The following is a 26095-nucleotide window of genomic DNA, read 5'->3' as shown; positions in this document are numbered from 1 at the left end:
CGGTTATGTCACTGGTACATGAATGTCAGGTTATTTTTGTGACTCGTACAGAATAGCAGAAAGTCTGGGATTGAGTCTAGCCATAATTAAAGGCATGAGAAATGTAATTTGTTTGGTGAACATAGAAATGTATTATTTAGCATTTAGTATCATTCCATGTTTGTTTGTATAATTGCCTGAACTCTTCTGATTATATTGTTGATCTGTAAGTTAATAGAAGTTAACATTTCAATGTCCAGGTCAGTTTATATGCAGCTAGATGTAGCAAAGCCTTATTAACTGTTAAACAATCCTGCTAGAGTTTTGCACCTTAGTGGTACACATTTATCAGAGGCATAATAGATCAAAAGTGACTAATAAGGAATAATATGAGTTGATTACAGCCTGGGAAAAATACTTTTCTTGATGGAAAATGTAACATAAGTGCAATTTATATATGAGAAATATTTTGTGTGATGACAAATAAAATACGTAATCTGGATGTTAAAGACTGCGCTTCGTCTCTTCACTGCTCTCACCTGTCTCTTAATTTTTCCAGGTAATAAACATCACTGTTACACCAGTCCCACTGCTTGGGGCCTGTAACATAACTGAAAATCCAAAAAGAAAACAGACCAAAAAGTGCACAAAGGGCAGAATCATAACATAAGACAGTTTTATTTGCTTATTACCAAAGTAATGGAAAAAAGATGTTTATTTTCTGTCTTTTTTGTATTTATATTTTTTTACTTCCATTGATTTTCGTTTATCTTTTTTAGCTTGAAATTTGGTCAACTTCCCCCAACAAAATTAGTTGTTTATTGTTTATTGGTTACCTCACTCTCAAACACCTCTTCTAATTTGTCCACAACTTCCCTATGAGAAAATTATCACAGATTTTTTTTTGCCCACTCCAAACACAGACTTCCTGTTCCCAAGTTTTAACTTTATACTTGACTTCAATAACTATTGTTAATTTTTTCATCACAATTAAATCTTTTAAAAAACACCCGCACATAAAAACGTTGCCACTCATGCTCTTCACAGTTGGGATGGTTTTCTCAGGGCATGTAAGATGTCCCCCTTTTTCAGCCAAATGAAAAAGAGGTCACCATGGGAAAACACTTCAGTTTTTGTTTCATTAGGTTCTTGGTCATGTCTCCAGATTAAGAAGGTTTCTCTTCTTCCATCCTCTTTCCATCTGCTTCCTAAATTCCTCCCATTAGAACAATAATTGCCCCTCAGTACCTATAAAAGCTGGATTTTCATATTGCTTTTGGAATAACTGCCTCCTCCTCTCAAAGTTTTCATGGAAGTGAAGCAGAGTGAAGCAAAGTGCCCATGTCTAACCTGAATGTTCAGCTATCAGAACCTTACAAAGTCATGACATCATTAACTGGACTCTCTCAAATTGTCTAACGGCATAGTAATCTCAGTGCTTAAACTTTTGAATTTGCATAAAGGAATAAAGCATTTTCTAAAAATAAACACAATTTTGCTCTCAATACTTTGTACTTTGGCAAAGAGAAATTATACCATGCAGCCTCTTGGCAAGGTCATGTTTGTAAATAAGAAGTGTCTCTCAGTCAGTTTCCCTGGATAAACACAGGTTAAACCAATGAAATTAAAAATGTTTTCAATTCTGACCTAAAACAGTTTTAATCAGACTTAATGTGAGACATTGAAAGGAAAGTAATGGTTATGCAGGTTTTTATGCAGCTTATGTAAATATTTGGTTTCAGGCATATGTTCTCAAATTATTTTTAGTTGGAAGTAATTTTAAATGCTGTAAAGTACTCGTACATGTAGCCCTTCCAATACTACTGGCAACTTTAAATCCATCAAAAACTTACAATAACACAATTTACAACCGATGATAACTTTCTAAATGCAGACCCATAGTAAACTTGAAACACTTTTGCCAGACAGAATCTTATAGATTTTTTTAATTGGTCAAATTTAAGATATAATTTCTAATACATTTCAAGGTTGTAACATCTGAGCTACAAAGGTAAAGATTAAATGGATGCGTTTAATCTGCTTTCTACTTCCTGTAACACTAATGGTAGTCATAGTGATATCCCTGACATACTCATCTGTCTTGTTTAATCATTGTTCCAATAAAGTTTATATATTATCTTCTAATATACTTAAGCTTTGTGTATAAAGTTAATTAACCTTAATCAATGTCTTTTAAAATGTATTAATTACCTTGAGGTTCCAGGTGAATCAAATGGCCAACAAAAAGACACAGAGCTGTTTGGGCTGGTTTTAATGTCTAGTCAGTTTAGAATATTCAGTTAATCTTATGCATGTTTTTTTTTTTTGTAAGTGGGAAGAAGAGTATCCTGAGAAAAACAAGGGATGAACTGGAAGAACATGCAAACAAACTGGGGAGTGCTGGCCTACTGGTTAGAGCATTGCAGTTCGATCCCGGAGGTTCTGAGTTCAACTCCCACAGACTATGACTCTGAATCACTGAGCAAGACCGTTAACCCCATAGTGCTTCCTGGGTGCCGCACAATGGCAGCCCACTGCTGGGTTAAATGCAGAGATTTCATGTTGTTGCAAAATACTTGACAAACTCCCCAGAAATCCCAGGACCTAATTACTATGACCCACAGTGTTACTGTGTCACTGCTGCACTGTACAATTGCAGCTCAAATTAGGATCAGTGTTGCTTCTCAAACATAGAAAAAAATTAAAATGGTAGTTATTTAATTCGACCATCAACTGTAATGCCACAATTAACATAAATTCAAATATTTCCCAAACTGTTCTGTTTCAACAACTTATGTATCCATGATTAACTGAAGAGGTTGATAAAATGAGAGGTTTCTGCACTCTGGGAGCCTGAGGGGGGGCCTCACACCACCACGGCAAACAGGACTGATGACCGATGCACCCAATATGACTTGTTCACTCAGCCCCTGCAACACCAGTGCCTCCATTTCAGTCACCACATCTGTTATTGTCTGATTCTTAAGAAAAAAGTGGTTGAGCGGAGGATAATGAAATCAAAGCCCAACACACACACAGTCAACAAGCCCTTGGTAAGAGGCACACTGTGTCAATATTAATCTCCTGGACAGAAAGTCGAAATATAGCGTCTGTCACACATCATCTTTTCTCTCTCCTGTCTTTCTCTGGAGAGGAGAAAAGATGAAGAGGGGCTGGTACTGGGGAGAGGGAAAACAGGCAAGTTTGTATGAAAATAAAGAACTATGGGAGGTTTGGTTTCCAGTAATCGTTTGAACAGAAAAATGTAGAAAGTTTACTAAACATTAATAACAGAGAAACAGGACAAGAATTTTTTATTTTTTTTGCTAAGCACCACTGATCTTAATATCTGCAATAATGTTTTTAATTTTCATACTACCAACAACTGGGCAGCAAAGTGAATTTCAGCTCTACAACCACTAAGATATGGGGGATGATGGATAAACGTTCTATTAAATAAAGTCTCTAAGCCATACTTGTCTTCAAAAGCAGTTTATTCACCACCTAAAAACTGCATCAGAAGTTAAAGATACTTTTTGTGTGTTTTTCCTAAAAAGGTTGAAGGGAGCTTTTAGATAACTTGTTAGAAATTATTTCCTTTTAGAGGATAATATAAAAATTATTTTAGCATTCAATCATTGGGAATCTCAATAATCAGGTGCAACTTTTGTTAATTTTATCCTTAAAATTCTAACATTTGAGTTAACAATTCTATTGCTTCCTTTTTTTATTTGCCACTTTCTTATAGATTGATTTTGATGGCACACACCAGTTTAGGTTGCTGTGTTGTTTTTGTTTTTTTGTGAAAAACAAATACATATACCAAATATTTTGTGCATACTTGGCTCTAATTGACCAAGTAAATGTATCCAGCATCGGCATTTAATTGCAAAAATGCACTGCAGTTTCCTTTTAAAGAAAGAGGAAGACGCTCATACTTTGCAGTTCTTGACCATAATCAAACAAGAGATAATTAACAATTTTGTCAACTTATCTAATGACTGGTGCATCTGTTTTTAAATGCTATCAACGACAAATTGCATGGATTGTTGCTGGCAACCTTTAAGTAGGGATTTATTCCTGTCCAGTGTACTACACGCATGCACAGGAAAATGGTTTCTAGATTATCTGCAACTTGATATAATTGTTTTGACTTCGTTTGATAGATAGCATTTACTAAGTGATAAAATATATGCAACTGCATTCAACTGTGTTGTTTTATAAAATAAATGGAACTTGTCTGGATTAATAATCATTCAATTCTGACTGTATTATTGGATTGTATTACAGATGAGATGCAATATATTTAGAACTGAACCTCTCTTGATCCTTATGATATTTGTTATTAACTGGTACCATAGAAATAAGCTGAATTATACTCAATTGAAGCCAATAATGCAAACAAATAACCTGTGGCTCTGAGTCGTACAATTAACCTGTGTAAAGTATGGTTAATAATGATGGTCATTTTGTATATGGTTCAGAGTTTTGTTTTTATTTCTTTTTGAGTAGAATAAATCCTTTAAGGGGTTGGATCTCTGCATTTTTCCTCACTGATACAAACTTATATATTACTGGAAAATGGACTCAGGTTTGATTAATTTGTTGGGTTTTATTTATATTACACAGACCTTGAGGTCTGTAGTAGGAGTAGAAGTTTTGAGTAGAGAAATGATGCCATAAAAAAAGTCCATATCTTTGCTATTATGAGGACAATTATTCTGATTTCTCCATCAAACTGAAGGCTCGGTTTAGGGTTATTGTCAGGGTTAGGGCACAGAACGGTTTAGAAATGACTGAAAATCAATGGAAGTCAATTGATTTAACGCATTGTCCTCTCTACATATAGGAAAAAGAATTAATGTGTGTGCATAACATGGATTGTTGTTTTGTAACCAGAACTTAAGTAGCTCATATTTTCAATGCTTTTGATCAACTGGAAACAAAAGGAACCTATGTATCCCTATCAGGAATCAAATGAGAAAAGAAAAAAAATCCCCTGATTCCAAAGTATTTTTGATTTTATAAAAGCGTCACTATAATACATTTTAACCACTTCTCAACTGATCATAGATTTTGTAAAAAAACATAAACTCAGACCTTATTCCTTAAAGTGCATATTCAAGGTCAAAATATGACAGGCCACACATTAGTGTGGGACCTTCAGGCCATAGGGCTGCAAAACTAATATCAGTGCTGAAACAAGATGCTTAAGGCCAGTGATCACAACAAGAGATCCCTTGGTGATGAGATATAAAATGCCCCTCCATTGCTTTCATCAGTTGTCCCTTGTTTTGAGACCTTTCTTCCTCCTGCACATTCACCATGTGATCTCTCTCTCTCTCTCTCTCTCTCTCTCTCTCTCTCTCTCTCTCTCTCTATATATATATATATATATATATATATATATATATATATATATATATATATATATATATATATATATATATATATATATATACACTTCAGTCATCGAAGACTTTCTCACTCCTGCTTTTCAGCCTGTTATTTCTTCTTCCCACTCATCTCACCCAAAACACTTTCTCTTCTTCCATCCTCTTTCCATCTGCTTCCTAAATTCCTCCCACCTTTCCTCTGCCACCCTCTTTTTCTCCCTCTCTCCGTCTTTTGGACATTTCTCTTCGTCTTTTCCGCGTGCCTCTCCGTCCTCTGTTCCCCCTCTTTCCCATGTGATGAATGAGTCTGTCTGCTGGCTGCAGTTCATATTTACTGAGCAGGGGAGCACACACTGTCAGTCTCTCTTGCCCTCCACATCTCTATCGCTCCACTAAAGAGACAGAGAGAGCAAGAGGTTACCATGGGATAAGAGGAGGAGGGAGGCCGCCGTCACCAAGATTTTCAGCAGGCTCACAGTGGAAAAAGTCCAGACCGTTTTAGTTTTTCTGAATCGGCTGAGGGAGAGAGAGAAATCTTCCTTACCTTGTGAACAACCTGTCAATGCGATGATACAATCTGGGAATAAACAGTACCCTTCCCTCTTTTTATGTGGAACTTTGGCTGCCCTCTAAGCACTCAGTGCAGCACAATTTAGCAACATTTTCTCTCTCAGTCCTTTCTTTGAGCCGTGCTTTTAGGCGCATTTGGAATTGAGAGAAGGAGAAGTAAACTGTACAGTAGCTTTACCAAAGGGCCCTCCTAAAAAGACCCCAGTTTCATCTCCGCCCACTCACACCAGTGTGCCGAGGCAAGCCAAACTGCGTGTATTGACCCGTATGCTGACCCTCCTCTCCTGCGAATGAGAGGAGTGGATGTGGGACCTACAGGAGCCCAAAGGGACAGGGCATGAGCCCTGCAGAGCCACCATCTCTTCCCACACACTGACCTCAGAGGCCAGCTAACACCAAAACCACTGTAGCGTGACGACACGGATGACACCCGGAGCCAAGCTCACACAATGTGTTCCTCTGCCAAATTGGCAAAATATAGACAGTAAATACAAGGAAAATTGGATGGCTTGAATTATATTGTGAAAAGAAAATCCTCTCAACTGGACTTTATAGGATTCAATAATTCAATTCTCAGCCTCCAAGCTAAAAAAGCCACCTACTGTCTGTCAAACAGTGCAAATTGAAAGTTGTTTTCTTTTCTGCTGCTGCTTTGTGACAAGGAAAGATAAGTAGATGTTAACGTTAAGATTTATTGATGATTTGTGGCAGAGTTTAGTTGACATTCGCACAACAGAGGCATGTCTTTTGTTCTAACAAGTCGAATTAAAATAAAAAAGAGAAGGAGTTGAAGTAGGAGAGGAAAAAGGAGCGGAACACCAAAAAGGAGGGAAGGAAAACATCACATCGTAATCATCTGATTATTAGGGAAAATTGGGCGCAGGGTAGGCTAAAATTGGATATGGGGGAAAATTTTCTTAGGAGCAGAGAAAATGTGAAAACAATGACCGATATGAAAACGGATGGAAACAAATGTGGGGCCCAGTGGAAAAATAACCGCTGTAAAACATCCTAAAAGCCAACAAATGAGAGGGTCAGAGGTCCCACACTGGATACACTATTACAGCCAGAGGAGCACTGTTTATGAGAGGACATGAAAATGTTTTCTACACGTAGTGCTCTCTGCAGACTGACTGTCTTTCATGGGTTTTAACTTTGGAGTGAGAGATGTGTCCCGAGGTTTCCTATTCCCTGAAGCATCCTTTCCACAGCTATCCATTTCCCCCTGGTGCCTTAAGAGAGGAACTACGGCTGTTTGACTTAGCCCACTATTAACACAGGGATTCATTAGACAACATTGAGTAATTCATTTTTAGTGTGTGTGTGGGGGGGGTGATTCTGCTGATGGCTAAATAAATCATCAGCTAAAAACATATATATTTTAGATAAATAGTATTTTTTTTTTTTTATAAATTGATAAATAATTTCTCCAAAATAAAAACTATGCTTATATACAATAGAGTATATAGGCATGGTTTATATGTAATGTTTATAGTTTTATGAATAAACTGCTGCAGTGGGGAGTGGCCTGATGACAATTCCTCTGTTCCTCTGCAAAGGTGTTAAAGAAGTTGTTAATCTCATCAGCATTGTTGAGTATATTGTCCCTTATCTTGCTTTTCAAAGCACTCCACACTTAGGTGTAGGTCAGATGAGATTGTCAATCAATCAAGCAAAGTGACATCATCAAAGATTTTTTTGTTTTTTAGGTTTTTGCAGCAGCACTGGCTCGTTATTGTACTGTAGTCTGACAGGAAAGTGGGTACAAGAGAGAGGGAGGGACATGCAGCAAAGAACCGCAGGCTGGATTCTAACCTGGGTGGGCCAAATCGAGAACTAAGGCCTCCGTACATGGGTTACGTGAGCTAAAGACTCACCACCGAAAGACGCACCGGCATCAAAGATTTGTCAAATCCTCTCTGTCAAGTCTTTTGGTAGAGGTGGCGTAATGGAGAATGGTGAAATTACATTCACAGGAAAAATAAGGCTTGTGATTACTAGAGGTAGCCTAAAAGCAGAGAGAAATCAAGATGAGATTCTGAAAACAGAGGGAGTAAAACATCTTCAATCTTGGAAACCAAACTTTATTTACCAAGATCGGCGTTTATAAGAGATTGTTCGATTCTGAGATGGAATTACTTCTGTCCTGCTGTCCTATAAACACCCTAAATGCTGGAATGGGATCATCTTAGGTGTGTTGTTTGTCCTAGAGGGACAAAAATCATCACGTGTTGTATTGTTGCACAAGCTCAGTGATGAATATAATGCCCTCACACAGCAGTGTGTGGCCAAGCAGGTGATATGTATGAAGAGTAGATACCAGGCTGCTAATTAGAAAAAAATGAATCCAATGCAATTGGGGAAAAAAGAGTGAAAAGCAGAAAAGGCTGTTTGATCCTAGCAGAGAGAATTTGGCAAATTTTCCTCTGCCTCAACTCTGCTGTTTAAAAGACAAATGCATTTGCCTTCCAATTGTAATAAGCAAACCTATAAGATTTATTGCCAAAAAACACTGCTGAAACCAGAAATAATCAACAAAACACACATTTCATTACAGTTTGTGCTAAGTTTATATATGAGTTTCACTTTTTGAATTGAATTATCTAATTGAATAAACTTTTAATGACGCTCTAATTTATTGAGATGCCCCTTTACCAGAAATCTTTATGTGCCACCCTGCATTGGTTTGTGCGGCGCAGCACTCTCCCCACCTCCTCATCCCTGGATGATATTTGTCCATCTGCCTGCCACACCGTTGGAACGCTCCAAAACTGGCTTCTGAGCAATCCATCTCAATTTTCCAAATCTATTAACTTTCTTTGTGTGGCCTGCCTCTCCCTGAGTCCGATCTTTAAAAACCGTGGTTGTTCAACAATTATGATAACTGCAACGGGGGGAATTAGAGAATCCACCCATTCATCTCCCCGCCCCTCCTCCCGGCACAGACATGACGCGGCTAAATGAAAAATGGACACACTTTAAGAAGTATTGATTCCAGCTTTAAACAAAGGTACAGTCAATATTATTTACTCCTAAATATATCTTTGTTATCTGTGCTGGAGTCATAGTTACTGCTCTGTCCCTGTAATTGCGGACATAAAAATAATAGAGCTATTCCGTTTGAATTGACTGAGACAGGTTTGGTTGCAGGCCTTGTCTAAGTGATGTATATCATGTGTGTATATGAACGTTAGTAAGGTTTTCCAATGATTACTGACCAATGAGGCAGGTATATGTCCCAATCCACGCAGAGGGATGTGAAAAAGATGTAGCAGTAAAAAAAGAGTAATAAACCTGCATTTTTTTAAAAAATACTTAAAGCAACAAAATCAACAATTTATCTTCACCCTGATTGTTTTTAGAAAATAACTTGTTTTCAGATTGAGTTTCTGTCTAATACTATAATGGGAAGGTTTTTTTTTTTTTAAATACACCCAGAGAGTTTCTTCCATCATTTAACGAAAAAATATGTTTCTTATTGTTTTTCAGACAGATTTGAAGTACACTTATGTGTACAAGTTTAAGCTAAAGTGTAATTTATAATCATGGTCTGCCTTTAATCTTTAAAATAATAATAATATATAATAATAAATAAAACATTAAGAGCAAACTGTATTAAATTACAGTTGTCAGAATACATACTATATCAATGAAAATTAAAAAACACAAGCAAAATATGCTGATACTAACACTTTTTACCCAACCACCTCACAAGTTTAAGCAAATAAATATTATCTTGTAAGGGTTGAATGGTCATTGGGGGGGGGCAAAGCATGGGCTGCACAAGAAATTGTTGTGTTTTTGTTTAAGTCCTAGGACTAATCTATTACACAACCTCTTACACCATAAAGTAGGATGTTAACATAGTTTGGGTTAGGTGTAAAGACCGGTATGTACTGATAATGGTTAGTTCTAGGATACCGATCAGGTTTATTCCATAGAAGCGAGTAGAAAATGTTTGGATGTCAATACGAGGCCCTGTAAGGATAGAAACCTGATTGAGGGCTGGATTGAACTGGGTGTAAGTGTGAGGGCTGGTGTCTTTCTCCAGCATTCTATGGGTGGGAGGCCGGTACACTCTTGACAGGTCGGCAGTCAATCCCATGCCAAAAAAATAAAAATGCCAATTGGGATGGCACCAAAATAACCAGTACATTCCAAGTGTAATTGTCATATATTAACTTTAAGCTTAGGTGTAATAAACAGGAAGTAGAGGTGGCAAACTAACACAGGCAGATCAGTTATGGATTGAGGTTTAAATAAAGATGTTGCAATTGGGCAAGTTGTGCTTATTTTATCATGTCAGCTAAAACTAACGGTGTTACCTGTCATTCAGAGATGTAGAGAGATGTCTGATTCTACTGCTTGCATTCACAACACTTGTACTGGCAACAGCTGATCAGTCTAGTAGGGAAAAACGTTCGATACTTCAGAACTTTCCCAGCAAGTATGTTTCCATCTCCTTTTAGAGCATTTACTCTATTTAAAAAAAGTCAAAAACCACCTCATATATTTGTGAAACTTAGAATGTTTTGTTGTTTTCATCAAGCTCTTCTAAAGTGATACTCCTAAACGTGCATAAAAAACATCGATGGAAACTCATCTAAGGAACTGTAATCAGGCTTCCTCTATTTTGTTCAATGCTCTTGCATTCTCCCATGTTCTAAGCGTAAGCCTTGTTGTCTTACTTTAAAAAAATAAAAAATCATTTCAAGAGTCTATTTCTGATTTTTTAGTCCTCTACCTCCTTGTTCTTCCTTGGAGAACTTACTTAAGATCTCCTCACAGCTCCTCTTGATGACTCCTCCACACTCTTTTGCCATAACTCTGTTTTTCTACTCTTCAGCACTCTAGCTCCATCTTCATCTCCTGGACACAAAAAAAAAACATACTGCAACACTCACCACAACTTGCCAAACTCAGCCTTGGTGGTTATACTAACCTACACCTCATTCCACCATCTCAAAAACAGAGACAAACAACCATTCACACACACTCACACCTAAGGAGAATTTAGAGAAGCCAATTAATGTTTTTGGACTGTGGGAGGAAGCCGGAGTACCCAGAGAGAACCCACGCATGTTCAGGGAAAGCATGAAACTCCATGCAGAAGTACCCCGGGCCAGGAATTGAATACAGAACCGTCTTGCTGCAAGGCAACAGTGCTACCCACTGCACCACTAAGCAACCCGAAAATATCCTTTCCCACTTTGAAGCAACCAGTGCGACTGAAAACCAGCATCACGGAGCCGGTCATACAAGCTAACGCTAACTAAACGGTGAGTTTATTACTTTCCTTTTTCTGTAGTTGAGTTAGCGTTAGCTTGCATGACCGGCTCCGTGATGCTGGTTTTCCTTTAGTATGAGCGCCACAAGCGTCACGTCATGTGACTAAGAAAACGTAACGAGATTGGCTGGATGTTGGACACCACAATCCATTGCTAATGTCTGTGACCTGAAGTAACCCTTCTCTTTTTACACTGAATTTAGACGCCAAATTTAAGACAGTGAAATAGAGCCAGTTGAATCTCAGGAGGCTGAAAATATTGAGTTTGAATTTTGAAAACTTGAATTTTTTTATATGCTGATTTTTTTAACACTGAAAAATTTAACTGAAAAATAAGTGTTGAAAATGTAATTACTTTGAAATAGAAAAGTGAATTTTTAACTTGAAGAGAAAATAACAAATGAAATTTCAACTGTGTAGAAATAATGACAATGAACTTCTTTTTAGGTCAAAAATGTGTTCTGAATATATGTTAACACTGAAACAGTAAGTACAAACATACAACATTTAAATTTCAGTGGCATTTTTTATTCAAATCCCAGCGACACAGATTTACTTCCATAAATATGGAGAAACAAAGGAACCTTTATTGTAACATTATTTAAAACAGGAAATGAGAATGTGTTTAACTGATGCCTTTTTTTAAGTCAAAAATGGGAGCAAGAAATCACTTGCACACCTAATGTTGCTTGAACTTTCAGCCAGAGAGCTGCATTAAAAGTTTCTTGAGGTCAGTGAGAGTGAGACGGCAGCAGGATTTAGGTTTGTTCTGTTAACACACACAATGTGGAGGATGTTGACAGATATAAACAGAAGAGGTTGGAAGTAATTTTTGTGCCCTGTTTTTGTAGTTTGTTGTTTCCTCCCAGCTGCCTCCACTCTGGGAATCAGTCCCACCAGCTCCTCATTACAGTAATCACTCTCCTGGCACATAAACCTCTAGTGCAGAGGTGTGTCCAGAAATGGCCACTTTCCTTCTTGTTATATTTGCTTTCAACACTTGCACAATATAAAGTTTGACCAATGGCTCTTTTTTGTAATCTTCTCATTTAAAGGCGATTGGTGAAAAACCTTAGGGTGGAATGTAGGCCAGAATGTCTGTGCAGGGTGGCCATGCTGGACCTCTTCACTGAGGGGAAAGAAACTGATGAAAACTCACTCACTTCTGACCCTTTATGTCTCTCAATCCTTCCTCTTTCTTTTTTTGCTAAACAAACCACAAATGTCTCCAGTGTTAAGTGTCTTTTTTTTTTACATTAATATACAATTTGCAGGCTTAAAGATAAAAAAAAAACTGTCCCAGTTGTTATGCTAATCTATTTAAACATGAAACCAGAAATTATTTATCACATCCACACCAGTCAAACGGTCACACAAACATTTCTATATAGAACTGTTTTATGGCTGCTGCAAATTCATAACCTTATACATTACATATAGTATAAACATTATTCTATGCATTATATAATTTTGGGATTGTGGGAGTTCATGTGAAACGGGTAAATGTGCTATGAATACTATGTAGTTGTTTAATAATTAATATGAACTGCTTCTCCTTAAAAAAAATGACATTTGCCTTTTTGGACATGCATCTCCTCTTGCTCTTTTCCCCCATTGAACAGCCTGCCATGTTCACCACCCTTAGTGTTGCATCCTCTTTGTTTAATTTGGATTTTTCTCAGGCTTCACTTATTTGGTTGGTTTGTTTTCATATGCATTGATTATGTTTATAACTCCCATTGAGGCTGGTAGCTCATGTACGGATAATAAGCTCTGATAACTGTGAGGAGAATCATCCTAATAGGTAATTTAAACTACTGTGTGAACTACATCAGGTCCAAAAGAGTTACATGAATCGAAGCATGGTGGGTGTGATGCACTATGGCAGACAACTCAGTTGTACAGTTTTGTTTGTTTTACATTACTTTTGTTTTACATTACTTTTGTGATGAAGAACATGACTTCCAAACCATGGAAACTTTTTCATGGCAATGTCAAAATGCCCAAGATTTTTTTCTTTTTAAGTTCCTATTTCTAACAGCCAGTAGGCAAATTTTCAGCAACAACTGTTTGAACCTCGTTTATGTATTGTTAAGAAGCTACCCTTTGAAATGCAGTTTTAGCTTTGGTGATAGCAAGTATTAGCTGTCTAATTAGTGACGGTAGTCCATTGTTTCAGATGTGACAAAATTATGTGAATCCTTCTTGGCAAACAAACTCACTGCATTGGCATGTTGTAAAGGCAGTATTGCAGACTTTTAAATGCTAGACTGAGACTAGGTTTCAGTCTAGCATAATTCAACATTAAAACAACATTGGTCTGCTAATTATTTCTGTGTTAGTAATATTTTCCCTGAAAGGAGTTAAACAAGCTTAATTGTCAATGCTTTGCAGTTACTTCTAGAGAGGTTTTTATTATTTAAGTGTATAAGTATCTAATTCCCCAGTTATTTATGAAAGGCTTTTCTCTTCTTTTTCGGTTTTATTTACAGATGCAGGTGTCTGAGAAGTAAAATGACACAGGGTTCATGCATTTACTGAATAATTTATTTCAATTTTACAGATAATTTAACTGACAAAAGAAAAAACAACCAACCTGAACATTCTAAAGAGCTCTATTATCATAACAGATCTACCAGGGCTGTCAACTCTCACCAAATGGGCGTGAGACTCTCGCATCTGTATTTTCACAAGCTCACACTCTATATCCCCAATTTTTCACGCTAAAAAACGACGGACATTAAAACTCGACTCCATTCCACTTATATATAAAAATACCATGCTGATAAAATGCTTAGTGCTAAAATACAGGTTCATACCCAGTCCATATTTTTACACAAGCCCACCTATTCTCTGTGCTGACAGCAGCAAAGCCGGACCTTCGCCAGATATTGAAAAAATTTCTGAGCAGTTATTTCGAGGTGTACCATATGTTATAAGTTGTATTTTATCATTATGTTTTATCTTTATGTTGGAATTTAAGACTAATTGAACACAAATATCTAAATACTCAAAGCTTTCAGGTTTCACAAACCCATAGGAAGTTCACAAAAAAGAACCATTGCATTTTATTTTTCAAAATATCAGCCACCCAAGAAAAGAGTACCGCCTAAAAACAGAGAGGATGTGCAGAACAACTCAGTTATCCAAGATTGATAGAGGAACCACAGTGGGAACACAGAGCGGAAAGGGAGAATAAGGAGGAACCAAAGGGATGTTCTCATTTTATGATTACTGAATTTATTAATTTATCCTTATTTTGGTTCATTTAATATCAATAGAAACTTAATTTCCATCATATTTTCCAAAATGAAACATCCAGAAAAGTGCTGTCTTGTGTCATGGTGAGTTCTTATAGAATCTACAGCCTCCTAGAAGGTCTGAATTATTTAGATGTTTTGTCAATTGTAAAAAAAAAAACAAAAACATGCTTTACTTAAATTCTCTGAAAATCACCAGAATAAAGAAAAATAATGTATATTGTGTGAAAAATGTTCACCATAACTACACATTACTTATTAGGGTTGTCAAAGGTATCGATACTCAAAAAGTATCGATACTGAAACGTTGTATCCGGATACAATACTCGTTTTTAAAAGTATCGATACAGTGCCACCACCAGTGGCACCTAAGCAGTCATTCATCTAAAGTGCAGAATAGAGGACAATGCACTTTCAGAACACTGTGTGATTAAATAATTCTGTGCACTTTTCAGTTTCAGACTTTTTTTTGTAATAGGTGCAGCTGCTGAGAATTATTTTTATTTCTTAACCAGTTTGGCTAGTGTCATTGTTGTGTGCAAACCATAGCCAAGGAAGGAACACTTAATTTTAATATTATACGTTTTTTATCAAGCTTGCTTAATATTGTGCACAGCATACAACCTTTATTGTATTTATTTATTGTATTTTATTTATTAATAAAAATATTTCTGTAGAATTTTGGAGTCTTTGTTTTTATCCTTGTGGTACCGAAAATGGTATCGAGTATTTTCCTTAGTATCGGTATCGAGTTGAAAAGTTTAGTATCGTGACAACCCTATTACTTATTGTTATTCTGTGAAATTTACTGTGCTATAAAAAAAAAATCCACATTTTCCCACTTTGTTTCAGTTAAAACCCCAGAAAGCCTACAACCTGTAGCTTCACCTATCCTCATAGCCTTTTGATTGAACCGTGACAAGGGTTAGCTGTCCAGACTCTCTGAAAATCTCACTCCCAGATTTGGGGAAAAGTTGGCAGCCCTGGATCTACAAGCCTTTTTGAAATAGTGTTTTATTAAACATCTTCCAACCTATTTGGGATAAAGAACAAACAAGGCTTGCAGCAGTTCTGCAAAAAGTGTCATGCAGTGGGGTTAGTCAGTCAGTTCAATTGTTTCTAGAGTTTTCATAGTTCTACTGTGTTTTTATAAATAATTAATAACAAGTTAAAGCTTTATCACATTTATCAAATTGTAGTGTTAGTTTGAATGCAGCTCACATTTCTACTTCAATTAATCAATGTTTTTATTCTTCTCAGAAAAGCTTAGCGACATTTAGCAACATGTCCAGATAAATGGTGAGAGCGTGCAAACCTACGGAGGCAGTTGGGGCAGGCGTAGGGCTTTTCCCCCGTATGGGTTAACATGTGCGTTTTTAAGTGACCCGACAGGCGAAAGCTTTTGCCGCAGTCTTTGCAGGTGTACGGGCGCAGGTTAGTGTGACTCCTCCTGTGTTTGCCCAGGTCACCAGAGGAAGTATAGCAGCGGTGGCACTCGGGACATTCAAAGGGTTTTTCCCCAGAGTGGATCCTCTTGTGCTTCACCAAATCACCAGACTGAATGAAACTCTTGTCGCATTCAGTACATTTGTAGGGTCTCTCACCAGTGTGGGTGCGTTGGTGGTTTCTCAGATGCGAGAGGCGAATGAACCTGTTGCCGCACACCGTGCAGTGGTAGGGCCTCTCCCCGGTGTGCGTTCGTAAGTGTACTTTTAAAGCCCCAAGATCTCTGATCTCCAGCCCACACTCCCCACACTGGTGAGCTTTCTCGTTGTTGTGAAGTTTGGAGTGAACCCTCAGGTTTCTCCGTGTGTTGAAGCTCTTTCCACAGACGTTGCAGTGGAAAGGCCTCTCGCTCGAATGGGTCCTTACATGAAGATCTAGGCTTGACTTGAATCCAAACTCCTTTCCACATTCAGGGCAGGAGTATTCCTTCTTTCCTGAGTGTGTGGTTAAGTGGGACTTAAGGTGGTGAGACCTTATAAAGGCCTTGCCACAGACATCACATTTGAACGGCCTGTCCCCAGAGTGTATTTTCATGTGTTGACGCCAGCTGCTGCGCTCTCCAAACCTCCTCCCACAGTCCTTGCAGACAAAAGGTCGATCCCCGGTGTGGGTCCGCATGTGGTCCCCCAGACTCTGAGGTGTACGCAGCTTCTTGCCACACTCTGGACAAGGCAACCCAGTATCTAGACAGATCGGCTTATCCTCAGATTCAACATTTGGTTCGTGACACATATGACGACCTTGACCCCAGGTGGCCTTGAAGCTCTTCCCGCAGTCGGCACAACTGAGGTGCCCCGCGCGGATAACTACGGACATGTTGTGCCAACGGGTGCAGTGGTTCTTCAGATTCTTTAGGTACTGAAAGCTACGAGCGCAGGTCGGGCATGGATGAAGTCGGCGGGGGGGAGCGGAGGGATGCGCCTCACGCATGTGGATGCTGAGGTGGACTTTGGATTTTAGGTTGCAGCCGCAGACAGAGCAGGCGTGTTTGGGGTTGAAGGTCAGGGTATGGTTTGGCAGACTCTTTTTGAGGTTAGCGAGATACTCTTTCTGATGAACCCACTTGACATGTTTCTCCAAAAAATCCAAATCAGTGAACGAGATAGTGCAGTGTGGGCAAGGAAAAAACTCAGACGACAGCTCTAAAGAGAGACACAGAGAGAAAAAAGATAGAAAAATTAATCTTTTCTCTGCATATTTTCATCTGAAAGTAACAAATATTAAAAGCTACAGTAAAGATATGTTCATTTCATTTTTAAAATTGAAACAGTTTTTGCAAATAAGGGCAAGCTAAAAACTCCTATAACTAATGTAAAACAGTTAACGCCAATTAACATTCAGTAGAGTTTATTAAAAGTGAGGATCTCATAGCTAGTTATTAGGTTAAAAAAGGAATTAGCTTTTCTCATAAGGGTAGGTTTGTGTAGATTGGTTTTTATTGAGGATGATGAGTTCACACTACTTCAAAGATGAAACATGACGATGGTTGCAGAGTTAAAGAGAAAATCCAAAATAAGAACCAGCTTTCACTACTTGCAGTACCAATACTCATGGTAATATGGGTAATATTACTGGGGCGACAGTGGCGTTGATGTAGGAGTTTGCCCTGAAATTGAAGGGTTGACGGTTCAAGCCCCGACTCCCGACTTTCAGTGTTGTTGTGTCCTTGGGCAAGACACTTCACCTGCATTGTCTACTGATGGTGGTCAGAGGGCCCGGTGGCGCCAGTGTACGGCAGCCTCGCTTCTATCAGTGAGCCCCAGGGCAGCTGTGGCTACAATGTAGCTTGCCACCATCAGTGTGTGAGTGCGTGCCTTATTGCTTGCTTAGACATAAAGTAAGTGGTTCCTTTTCATTTATAAAAAGATTCTTCCCCTATCAACAACTAAAATCAACACTGAAACTTTTTATATTCCCATAATTTTGTTTGAATTAAATGAGGGCGAAAAAGATGAAATATTTTTGATATCTTTAATATTAATAAAAGTGGTGAAATAACTGGTTTGCATAATGTGCGATTATTCAATTAGATGTCTCCCGAGTTCACACCTGCCATCAATTATAAGGAATCAATGAATGAACAGGTGCCTGAATAGATTTTTCTTGGCATTTGCTAATTTACATCCTAAAACCTAAATCTTATTAATGATCAAGGATCCCGATATTTTAGTAGTAAGGAACATTGATGAAAGACCAGGAGAACATTTACCACAAAACATTAAGGGAGAATATTAAGCAGGCTGAGGAAATTTGGCCACATTTTCAAAAGGTATATTTAGTAAAAAAAAAAAAAAAAAAAAGACAAATCCTCAAAAGAGCAAATAAAGATGGCAGCAGCAGCATGCTGGGCTGTTCCAATTGGCAGCCTGTTTTGACCAAAAACGCATTTGTTGGCAAAGAAGTTATAGACTGATTTAATTTGACAGCAAAATACTATTTTATTTATAAACTATTCCAAAATATTGATTTCAATTGGCAGCCTGTTTTGACCAAAAACGCATTTGTTGGCAAAGAAGTTATAGACTGATTTAATTTGACAGCAAAATACTATTTTATTTATAAACTATTCCAAAATATTGATTTCAATTGGCAGCCTGTTTTGACCAAAAACGCATTTGTTGGCAAAAAAGTTATAGACTGATTTAATTTGACAGCAAAATACTATTTTATTTATAAACTATTCCAAAATATTGATTTGTTTAAAAAAATAAATATCAGAATAAATGGGAATGCGTTTAAAAACATTTAGAATTGCCTCATTTTTCAACAAAAGGGCTTACAATGTATTTGAGCTGGACTTTTCTAATAAAGTAATTTTAAAAATCTCTGATTTTGTTCAATTACATGTTAACAATAAAGTTAAAGCTTACATTGGCCATAGCTTTTGAAGTATTTCTGATGTTGTGTTGTCATATAGCTACAGAATCAGGTAATACGACGGTGTTGCCAAACTTGTAGTTGCTTTCAATGATACTATTACTGCTATCATCATAGTTGTGCCTGAGAAAACATTTGCAAACTGTCCGACTGTCAACCTGAAGCTAATTTCTCTAAAATTAAGTGCTTTGAAGGACTTGTCAAAGGGACATTAAAACCACTCTTCCAGCTCCTCTATCAGTCCAGTGAAGAAATCAAAATACCATTCACCTACTGGTCGACTTCAGTTAGAAACAAAGTGTGACCTAAAAGAGGATATACCTTGTTAAATAATGGTCAATTCAGGACAGAATTTTTATCTTTACCTAGTCTGCAAATGTTAAAGACTGAAATAAAGATATTAATGTCAGCAGTACAGGCAAACTAACCCCTGGGGGCCCTCAGGTCCTCTGATCCACTGACATATGGCTTTTGTGTTAAAAGGTTACATAAACAGCAAGCTTGTTGTTCATTAGTGGATTCAATAGGTTAAACATCTTACATGACAGAGGTGGAAAAGACAGTGAGCTGGTCCCTCAATGCCACTACAAGAAATCCGAATATAAACTCGTAAAAAAAGCAGAAAATGTTTCCCTGTGCATTAGGGTTCATTGATTCTAAAGACCCCATCGCTATTAAAGGAGGCTCAGTGGTAAAGGAGGGTTTCAACTAGTCTGAAGATTTTTCTCACTGCATCTTAATATCTGCTATATATAAATCTTCCATCCTTTGTCCCTTTTTCTGGTGACTATTTCAATATTAGTTAGGAAACCTTTATTTCTACAGTGTTGAGCAATAGTGGTTAAATATTAACCCAACCAGTTAGGTGTAAATTCACTTACACCCCTCTAAGTTTTCTTTTTTTTTACAGAATTTCATTTTATATATTTAAATACAGAAGGGGTCACCAACCTTTTTAAGACTCAGGTCTACTTCATGGGTACTAAGCCAAAGGACACGCTACCAGTACTGACCTATGAACTGGAGGAGCCAGTATTCACCTAAACCTTTTGAATAATAAACCTATTTCCTTTGTTTCTTTTCATTCCTAGTTTACTTTTAGATATTGTGATTTTGAAATCCCTATAACTGCTTTAACATTCTAAATGATTGATATGATAAAAATGCTCTATAAATTATTAAAAAAATAATAGCAGCAGCATAAAATAAAATTTCAAACCTAGTCCACTGGTGAGTTGTTGTTTTCAGAACATGCTGAGGACCCCCCATGGGGTCCTCAAGGGCCCCTCCCTGGTGACCCTTGCTCTAATGTATTTTAATGGAAATGTATAGTAGTTACAAACTGCAAATGAAGTCTTATCAGAGTCTTTTGTGATATTTATTGGAATAATGACAAAGGTAATAATAAAAAGTAAAAAAATGCACTTTTTATCTATGCCTCTGCCGCTTCATACAGTCGGAGAATTACTGACAATTAAACAATTGAAAACGAATAAAAAACCTATTAGCAGCAGAGGTTATTCAGTGCAGTTACATTAAACAGTGCTATATATCAATAAAACAGAGCCACTCGATTGCTTTCAATTATATTTCCATATACCGGTAGTAAATTAATTAATAGTGTTATGAAATTTATTGATAGAAACATTTCAGGAGACAGAAATAAACTTACATCCCACCATCAGGTTCCTGAGTTCATCAAGATAAAAATGTTATTTAACCTCACAACACAAAATGATATACAACTTACTGCTGCGTCACCATCCATTTTAAGCGAAGCAGCCAAGAGTCCCCATGTTAACTCTGGAGCATTTGCAGAGCTCCGCAGCTCAGGTAGGAAAGTATAAACTGCACCTCACAAACCTGATCTTTGTTTATGATGAAAACTACCCTTCACCTTCAATGCACCATCCCCACAGCGAAGCATGGTTGTAGTGACAATCTTTAATACTGAGGGGATACTGATGCTCTTCAGCAGGTCAGAGGGGATGGAAAGAGGGATGGTGTAAAATACAAAGTAATCCTGGAACAATGATGCTGCACAGGAAAATAACATGGGAATGGATCCTTTGAGATCCATTCAGAGACAATAAAACATTATTAGAGCCTGCAATGGACCCTGGGAAATTCTGATGGACCCCATTTAAATATGTAACCTATATAAGGGTACATATTTAAAAATGGAAGAGAAAAAAATTAAGTTAGTTTCAGCTGTTCACATACAGAAATAAGATTAAGGTTTAAGACCTCCTCTTTTTTATTTTTTTTTAATAACTGAACTTTTACTGATTTCACATCTGCATTTAACCCATCCCCTTGGGGAGCAGTGGGCTCAGGATTCCAGGCTCTATGCTAAGCATCCCCAAAGTCGTTCCTCGAGGGCCGCTGTCCTGCAGGTTTTAGAGGTTTCTCTGCTTTAGCTCAGCTGATTCTGATGATTGCAGTTCAGCAAAAGCCTGTTAATCAACTATCAATGTAAATCAGCTGTGCTGGAGCAGGGAAACCTCTAAAACCTGCAGGACAGCGGCCCTCGAGGACTGACTTTAGGGATGCCCGCTATGCCCTAACCACAAGGCCACCACTCTCCACTAATTTATGATTATACAATTATCATGGATTATTACTAGTAAATAAAATTACATTTTATAGTCTTCACATATTATCTTTATAATGTTGACGTTGCAATGATTTCTAATTTGACTTGCATTGTTTTACTGTAGCTAACGGTGTGTGCTTAACCCCCCCAAACCATAAGACTGAAGCATTGATTGATTAAATCACACCAGGCCTCAGTAAACAGTTTAGATCAACACATTCTGCTGTTAAAATGGAACCAGGACCCTTTTTTCACTTCATATCAAAAATACTAAAATAATTATAGTCTAACTGAGCTTGAATCTATTTTAGAAAGCAGACTGGATAGAAATTTTCCTCTCTAGATGCAAAAAGCAAATGCACATCATACTTTGCAGACTTTTGGAAACTATGCATCATAATCCACAAATGCACTGCTGTGTCTTGGTCTATCACATATGATCCCTACAAGATGTGTTGGGGAAACATTTCTGCAAGATGATTTAGATTTTATTGAAAAATATGCATTCCTGTTTACAGTTACATGCCAATACCTGTGCAGACCCCCTCTCCTTCCTCAAACTCCTCCTGGATGTTCCTCAGATCCTCCTCTTCCTCCCCATCTTCACTCCCTCTCTCCTCCTTAAACCAGGACTCTGCCTCCTCCTTCACAGCAGCTCCATCGGAGTCAGACTCTACTTTAACGTCTCCCTCTGGATGGAAGCCATCGGTGTCCAAACAGCTCGATGTGTCCTCACAGTAATCCTCACTGATCTCCAGCAGATGAGGCTCCTCCTTTATTAAAACGTTCAGATCAAACCCATCGGCAGCCTGTTCTTCATTAGAGTCTTCATCCTCCTCAGTGGAGGAGCTCTGCTGCTCTGAGTCCCATTCTGTTTTCACTGTGATCGCATTGTATTCTTCTTCTAATTCCTTTTCTTTCGTCATAGCAGACTTCATCTTTACATAAGCGCCTTCAGCACCTCATTTTATCTTAGTAGTGACTATCCTCGATAATAAAGGCAGTTAATTGTAGAAAAATAAGCTTAAATGAACCGGTAAATCAGCGCAGTGATATGCTACTCTTATTTGTTAGCCACCGTTAGCATCGGGGGGCTATGCTACACAATCAGAGCAATGAATTGACCGCAGGGACACAGCTTTGGTGAGGCTAAATCAGAGTTTTCTATTTTCCCAGACCTAAAGACGACAGTCACAATGAAGAAATACAAAGATTAAGGCGAGTCATTTAGTAAGGCTAGACGAGCTAGCCTGCTACAAGTTACATTAGTGTCCGAGTAAGCAGCAAAATACAGCTGCAGCACAGGAAGAGCAGCACCTACTTCCTCTGTGACCACACAGAGCAGGCCAATGAAATCCATCAGAGTGCCCACCCCCCCTTCAATTAAAGAAACAAAACATCTATCTATCTATCTATCTATCTATCTATCTATCTATCTATCTATCTATCTATCTATCTATCTATCTATCTATCTATGGATATATATATATATATATATATATATATATATATATATATATATATATATATATATATATATATATATATATATATATATATATATATATATATATATATATCCATTACACCTACTGAATAGTACAGTGGATGTAGAATTTCTAAAAGTAGAATTGGAGGCAGATCTTTTAGTTATCAGGCTCCTCTGCTGTGGAACCAACTACCAATATAATATCCTTGTCCAGGGGTGATGCTGAGAAACTTGTCCATGCATTTGTTACTTCAAGGCTGGACTATTGTAATTCTTTACTATCAGGAAGTCCACTAACTGTAGTTAAAAGCCTTCAGTTTATCCAAAATGCTGCAGCCAGAGTTCTGATGAATATTAAAAAGAGAGATCATATCTCTCCTATCCTGGCTTCTCTTCACTGGCTTCCTGTTAAATCCAGCATAATATTTAAAATCCTCCTTCTCACATATAAAGCCTTAAATGGCCAAGCTCCATCTTATATCAAGGATATGATTGTTCGTTATGTTCCTAAAAGAGCACTTCGCTCTCAATCTGCAGGTTTACTAGTGGTTCCTAGAATTTCTTAAAAAAAGAATGGGAGGCAGATCTTTTAGTTATCAGGCTCTTCTCCTGTGGAACCAACTAATAGTTTTAGTCCGTAAGGCAGACACCCTGTCTACTTTTTAGGCTAGGCTGTCCTTTTTGATAAAGCGTATAGTTAGAGTAAAACAATCCTTACAGAACCATGACAACAATGTTTAACATGTCAATTAAGAAAAAATACCCAGAAACTAAAGCTGCTCCTAATGTTGATGCTGGAAACCTGGATAACTTTATGCTTGAGTTGTTTTTAAGTAGCAGACAGGAAAAAGACAGTAACTCCAGTAAGAGTGCAGGTTCCCAAACTTACCTTAATGATCACCTGACCAAAACTATCGGTTTGAATACAAACATTCCAAAAAAAACCCAAAAAACTATAGGATTAAAAACAGAACCAATATATTTGGTTTTGTCTATTTCTTAGTGATGGAGTACTTTTAAACTCCTGAAAGTGCATGGTCATGTTATATGCACACGCAAAAAAGACTAAAACCATTTGACGATGATAAAATAAGGTTATATAGACAAAGTGTTTGCCCCGACAGTTTTTATTAGTTGTTTTTTAATCTAAATAGATTCCATTCCTGATATAAACAGACGAGGCGGCATCTACTGTAGAAATATCAGAAAGACAGATGGAGGCAATTGATGCAGCTACTTATTAGAGCCTGATCACCCTGCAATGCCTCGTGGTAAAGCAACAGCTTGGCGTGGTCTGATAAAAGCATAAACAAAAATAGTATATTTAATTGTATCTCTGGTTAAACATTATAATCCCTTTTCCACTTGAAGATCAACTCACACACCTGAGGCTAACGTGAGCTCATCTGTAGAGCTTTACACAGCTTGACTACCTGCTAGTGGGGCATTGCAGCCATTTGGTTCAGATGTGTTGGGCAAAGGATGCATCTAAAACCTGCAGGACGAATCGAGGACAGCTGCTTTAATGAGTTTTCTTCCAAAACTGCCAGACCTTTATCTCCACTCAGATTCTCCTGTCCTTTCAACAGAAAACTATCCACACAGCATGATGCCACCACCGTAGTGATGTTCTCTTTGTAGCTCTCTGCATGTTTCTTTTCATTCTTGCACGTATTTGGATTTTAGGTCAGAATTTTCACTTATTTTCACTTATCTGACCAGAGCACCTTCTCCACGTGTTTGCTGTCTCACATACCTGGCTTGTAGCAATTCCTTTTCAGGAAATTTTGGAGTTTTCCCTCGAATGGGTTCTATGTTTCTAATTTACCCACAACGGCCAGATTAATGACCGTTAGTTTTATACACAGATTGTCTGATACGATCTGTGAACCTGTGGAGCTCCTCCACAGTTGTGCTGCAGCTTAGTTTCTCCTTCCTTCGCGGCTCTCAGTATCTGGGAGTGTTTTTTGTTTGTCTTTATTTTTTGTTTTTCAGGTGGATGGACAATTTGTGTTGTGTATTTGCAGTTTTGAAACAGTTTTTGAATTTCAGAGCATTAATTGATCATTACTCAGATGTTTAAAAAAGTTGGGATTCTGTTATCTACCCAATCCACCGAAGTATCAACTAAGTTGGTACAGAATAAATACTTACTGTACTTAAGTAGCCTTTTATGGGATCTTTACTTTATTTGAGTTTTTTTTTTGCTGAGGACTTTTTAATTATTACATTTGAATATAAATATCTGTACTTTCTATTCCCCAGATAATGGATACCATTCTGAGAAGACAGAAATGATTCATTCAGCAGCTTTATAGCTGTAAAAAGCAGAGTATTCAGCTGCGCATGCTTACGATCGGTTCGATCTATATTATGTTTTCTGAAATTTTTATAGAAAGTCTGGATGAGGTAGTATTTTTATGTAATCTCTACAAACACAATCAGTAAAAGAGGAAATTAATACATTTTCTGTGCAATATATTTTTTTAAGAATGGAATTTATTTTGTATGATATCAAGTGCAATGTAGAACCTGTACTTTTTTTCTGCTACTTAAGTAAAGGAGTTCAATTGATACTTTTACTATTACTGTTGGGAGCTGGAGAAAATACCATTTTTCTCCAGCAGAGTCCGCCTTGGATCCTCTGAGGGAGCCTCCTGCACAGGTGCAGCTCATCAAGACCATCAGAGGATCCACTACTTAAGCTGCCTTCAGACCTTGCCTCAACGCCGCAGTGTTGTTCCAGTTGGTCAGCGCTAAAGCCTTGATCTCAGTGATTTTTCCATGTCCTTAATCCCGAGTCAGATTCTAACGTTTGTCTCTGTGCCTCTAGGTGACTCGTGCTTCCTCCGTGAAGGCTCTGGAAGAGCTAACCTGCCGAGCCGACCCTCCGAGCCAAACCCTGAAGATTCTCAGTCAACCTCTAAGCAGCTCTGGGCAAGAGCTAGGAAACCCAAGCCAAGGTCTGTTCTAATAAGACGTGAGACGCTGAAGCAGCTAACGGACTCTGCTAACACATCCTTCTCCAGAACCAACAGTGACTCTCCCAAGGAGAACCTCAAGAACCCTCAAGGTACTATCAGAGCACCATTGGAAACCAAACCCCGTCAACAGTCCTTAACTGTGTTGTCTCTC

The 26095-nt window shown here is 37.8% G+C and overlaps 1 protein-coding gene across 1 annotated transcript; it reads right to left on the bottom strand.

Annotated features, from left to right (window-relative positions):
* Nucleotides 1-15149: 15149 nt before the first annotated feature.
* LOC119771908 (gastrula zinc finger protein XlCGF57.1) lies at nucleotides 15150-22792 on the bottom strand. Its single transcript, XM_038268151.1, has 2 exons — nucleotides 22004-22792; nucleotides 15150-17140 (listed from the first exon to the last, which is right to left on the bottom strand). Exons 1-2 carry the CDS (start codon nucleotides 22407-22409, stop codon nucleotides 15759-15761), a joined length of 1788 nt encoding a protein of 595 aa, XP_038124079.1. The 5' UTR covers nucleotides 22410-22792; the 3' UTR covers nucleotides 15150-15758.
* Between the last annotated feature and the right edge of the window lie 3303 nt (nucleotides 22793-26095).

Source organism: Cyprinodon tularosa, unplaced genomic scaffold (genome assembly GCF_016077235.1).
Source record: "Cyprinodon tularosa strain WSP-4 unplaced genomic scaffold, ASM1607723v1 ctg694, whole genome shotgun sequence".
NCBI classification, from domain to species: Eukaryota; Metazoa; Chordata; class Actinopteri; order Cyprinodontiformes; family Cyprinodontidae; genus Cyprinodon; species Cyprinodon tularosa.
Note: the sequence above shows the minus strand (reverse complement) of the source record. Positions and strands in the feature narration are given on the sequence as shown.

Excerpts from the sequence above, each read along its gene's own strand:
- LOC119771908 (XM_038268151.1), bottom strand. The coding sequence starts at position 22,409 with ATGAAGTCTGCTATGACGAAAGAAAAGGAATTAGAAGAAGAATACAAT. Across the intron at positions 17,141-22,003 it reads AGGAGAGGGGGTCTGCACAG|AGCTGTCGTCTGAGTTTTTT; the intron begins GTATTGGCATGT and ends GTCTCTCTTTAG.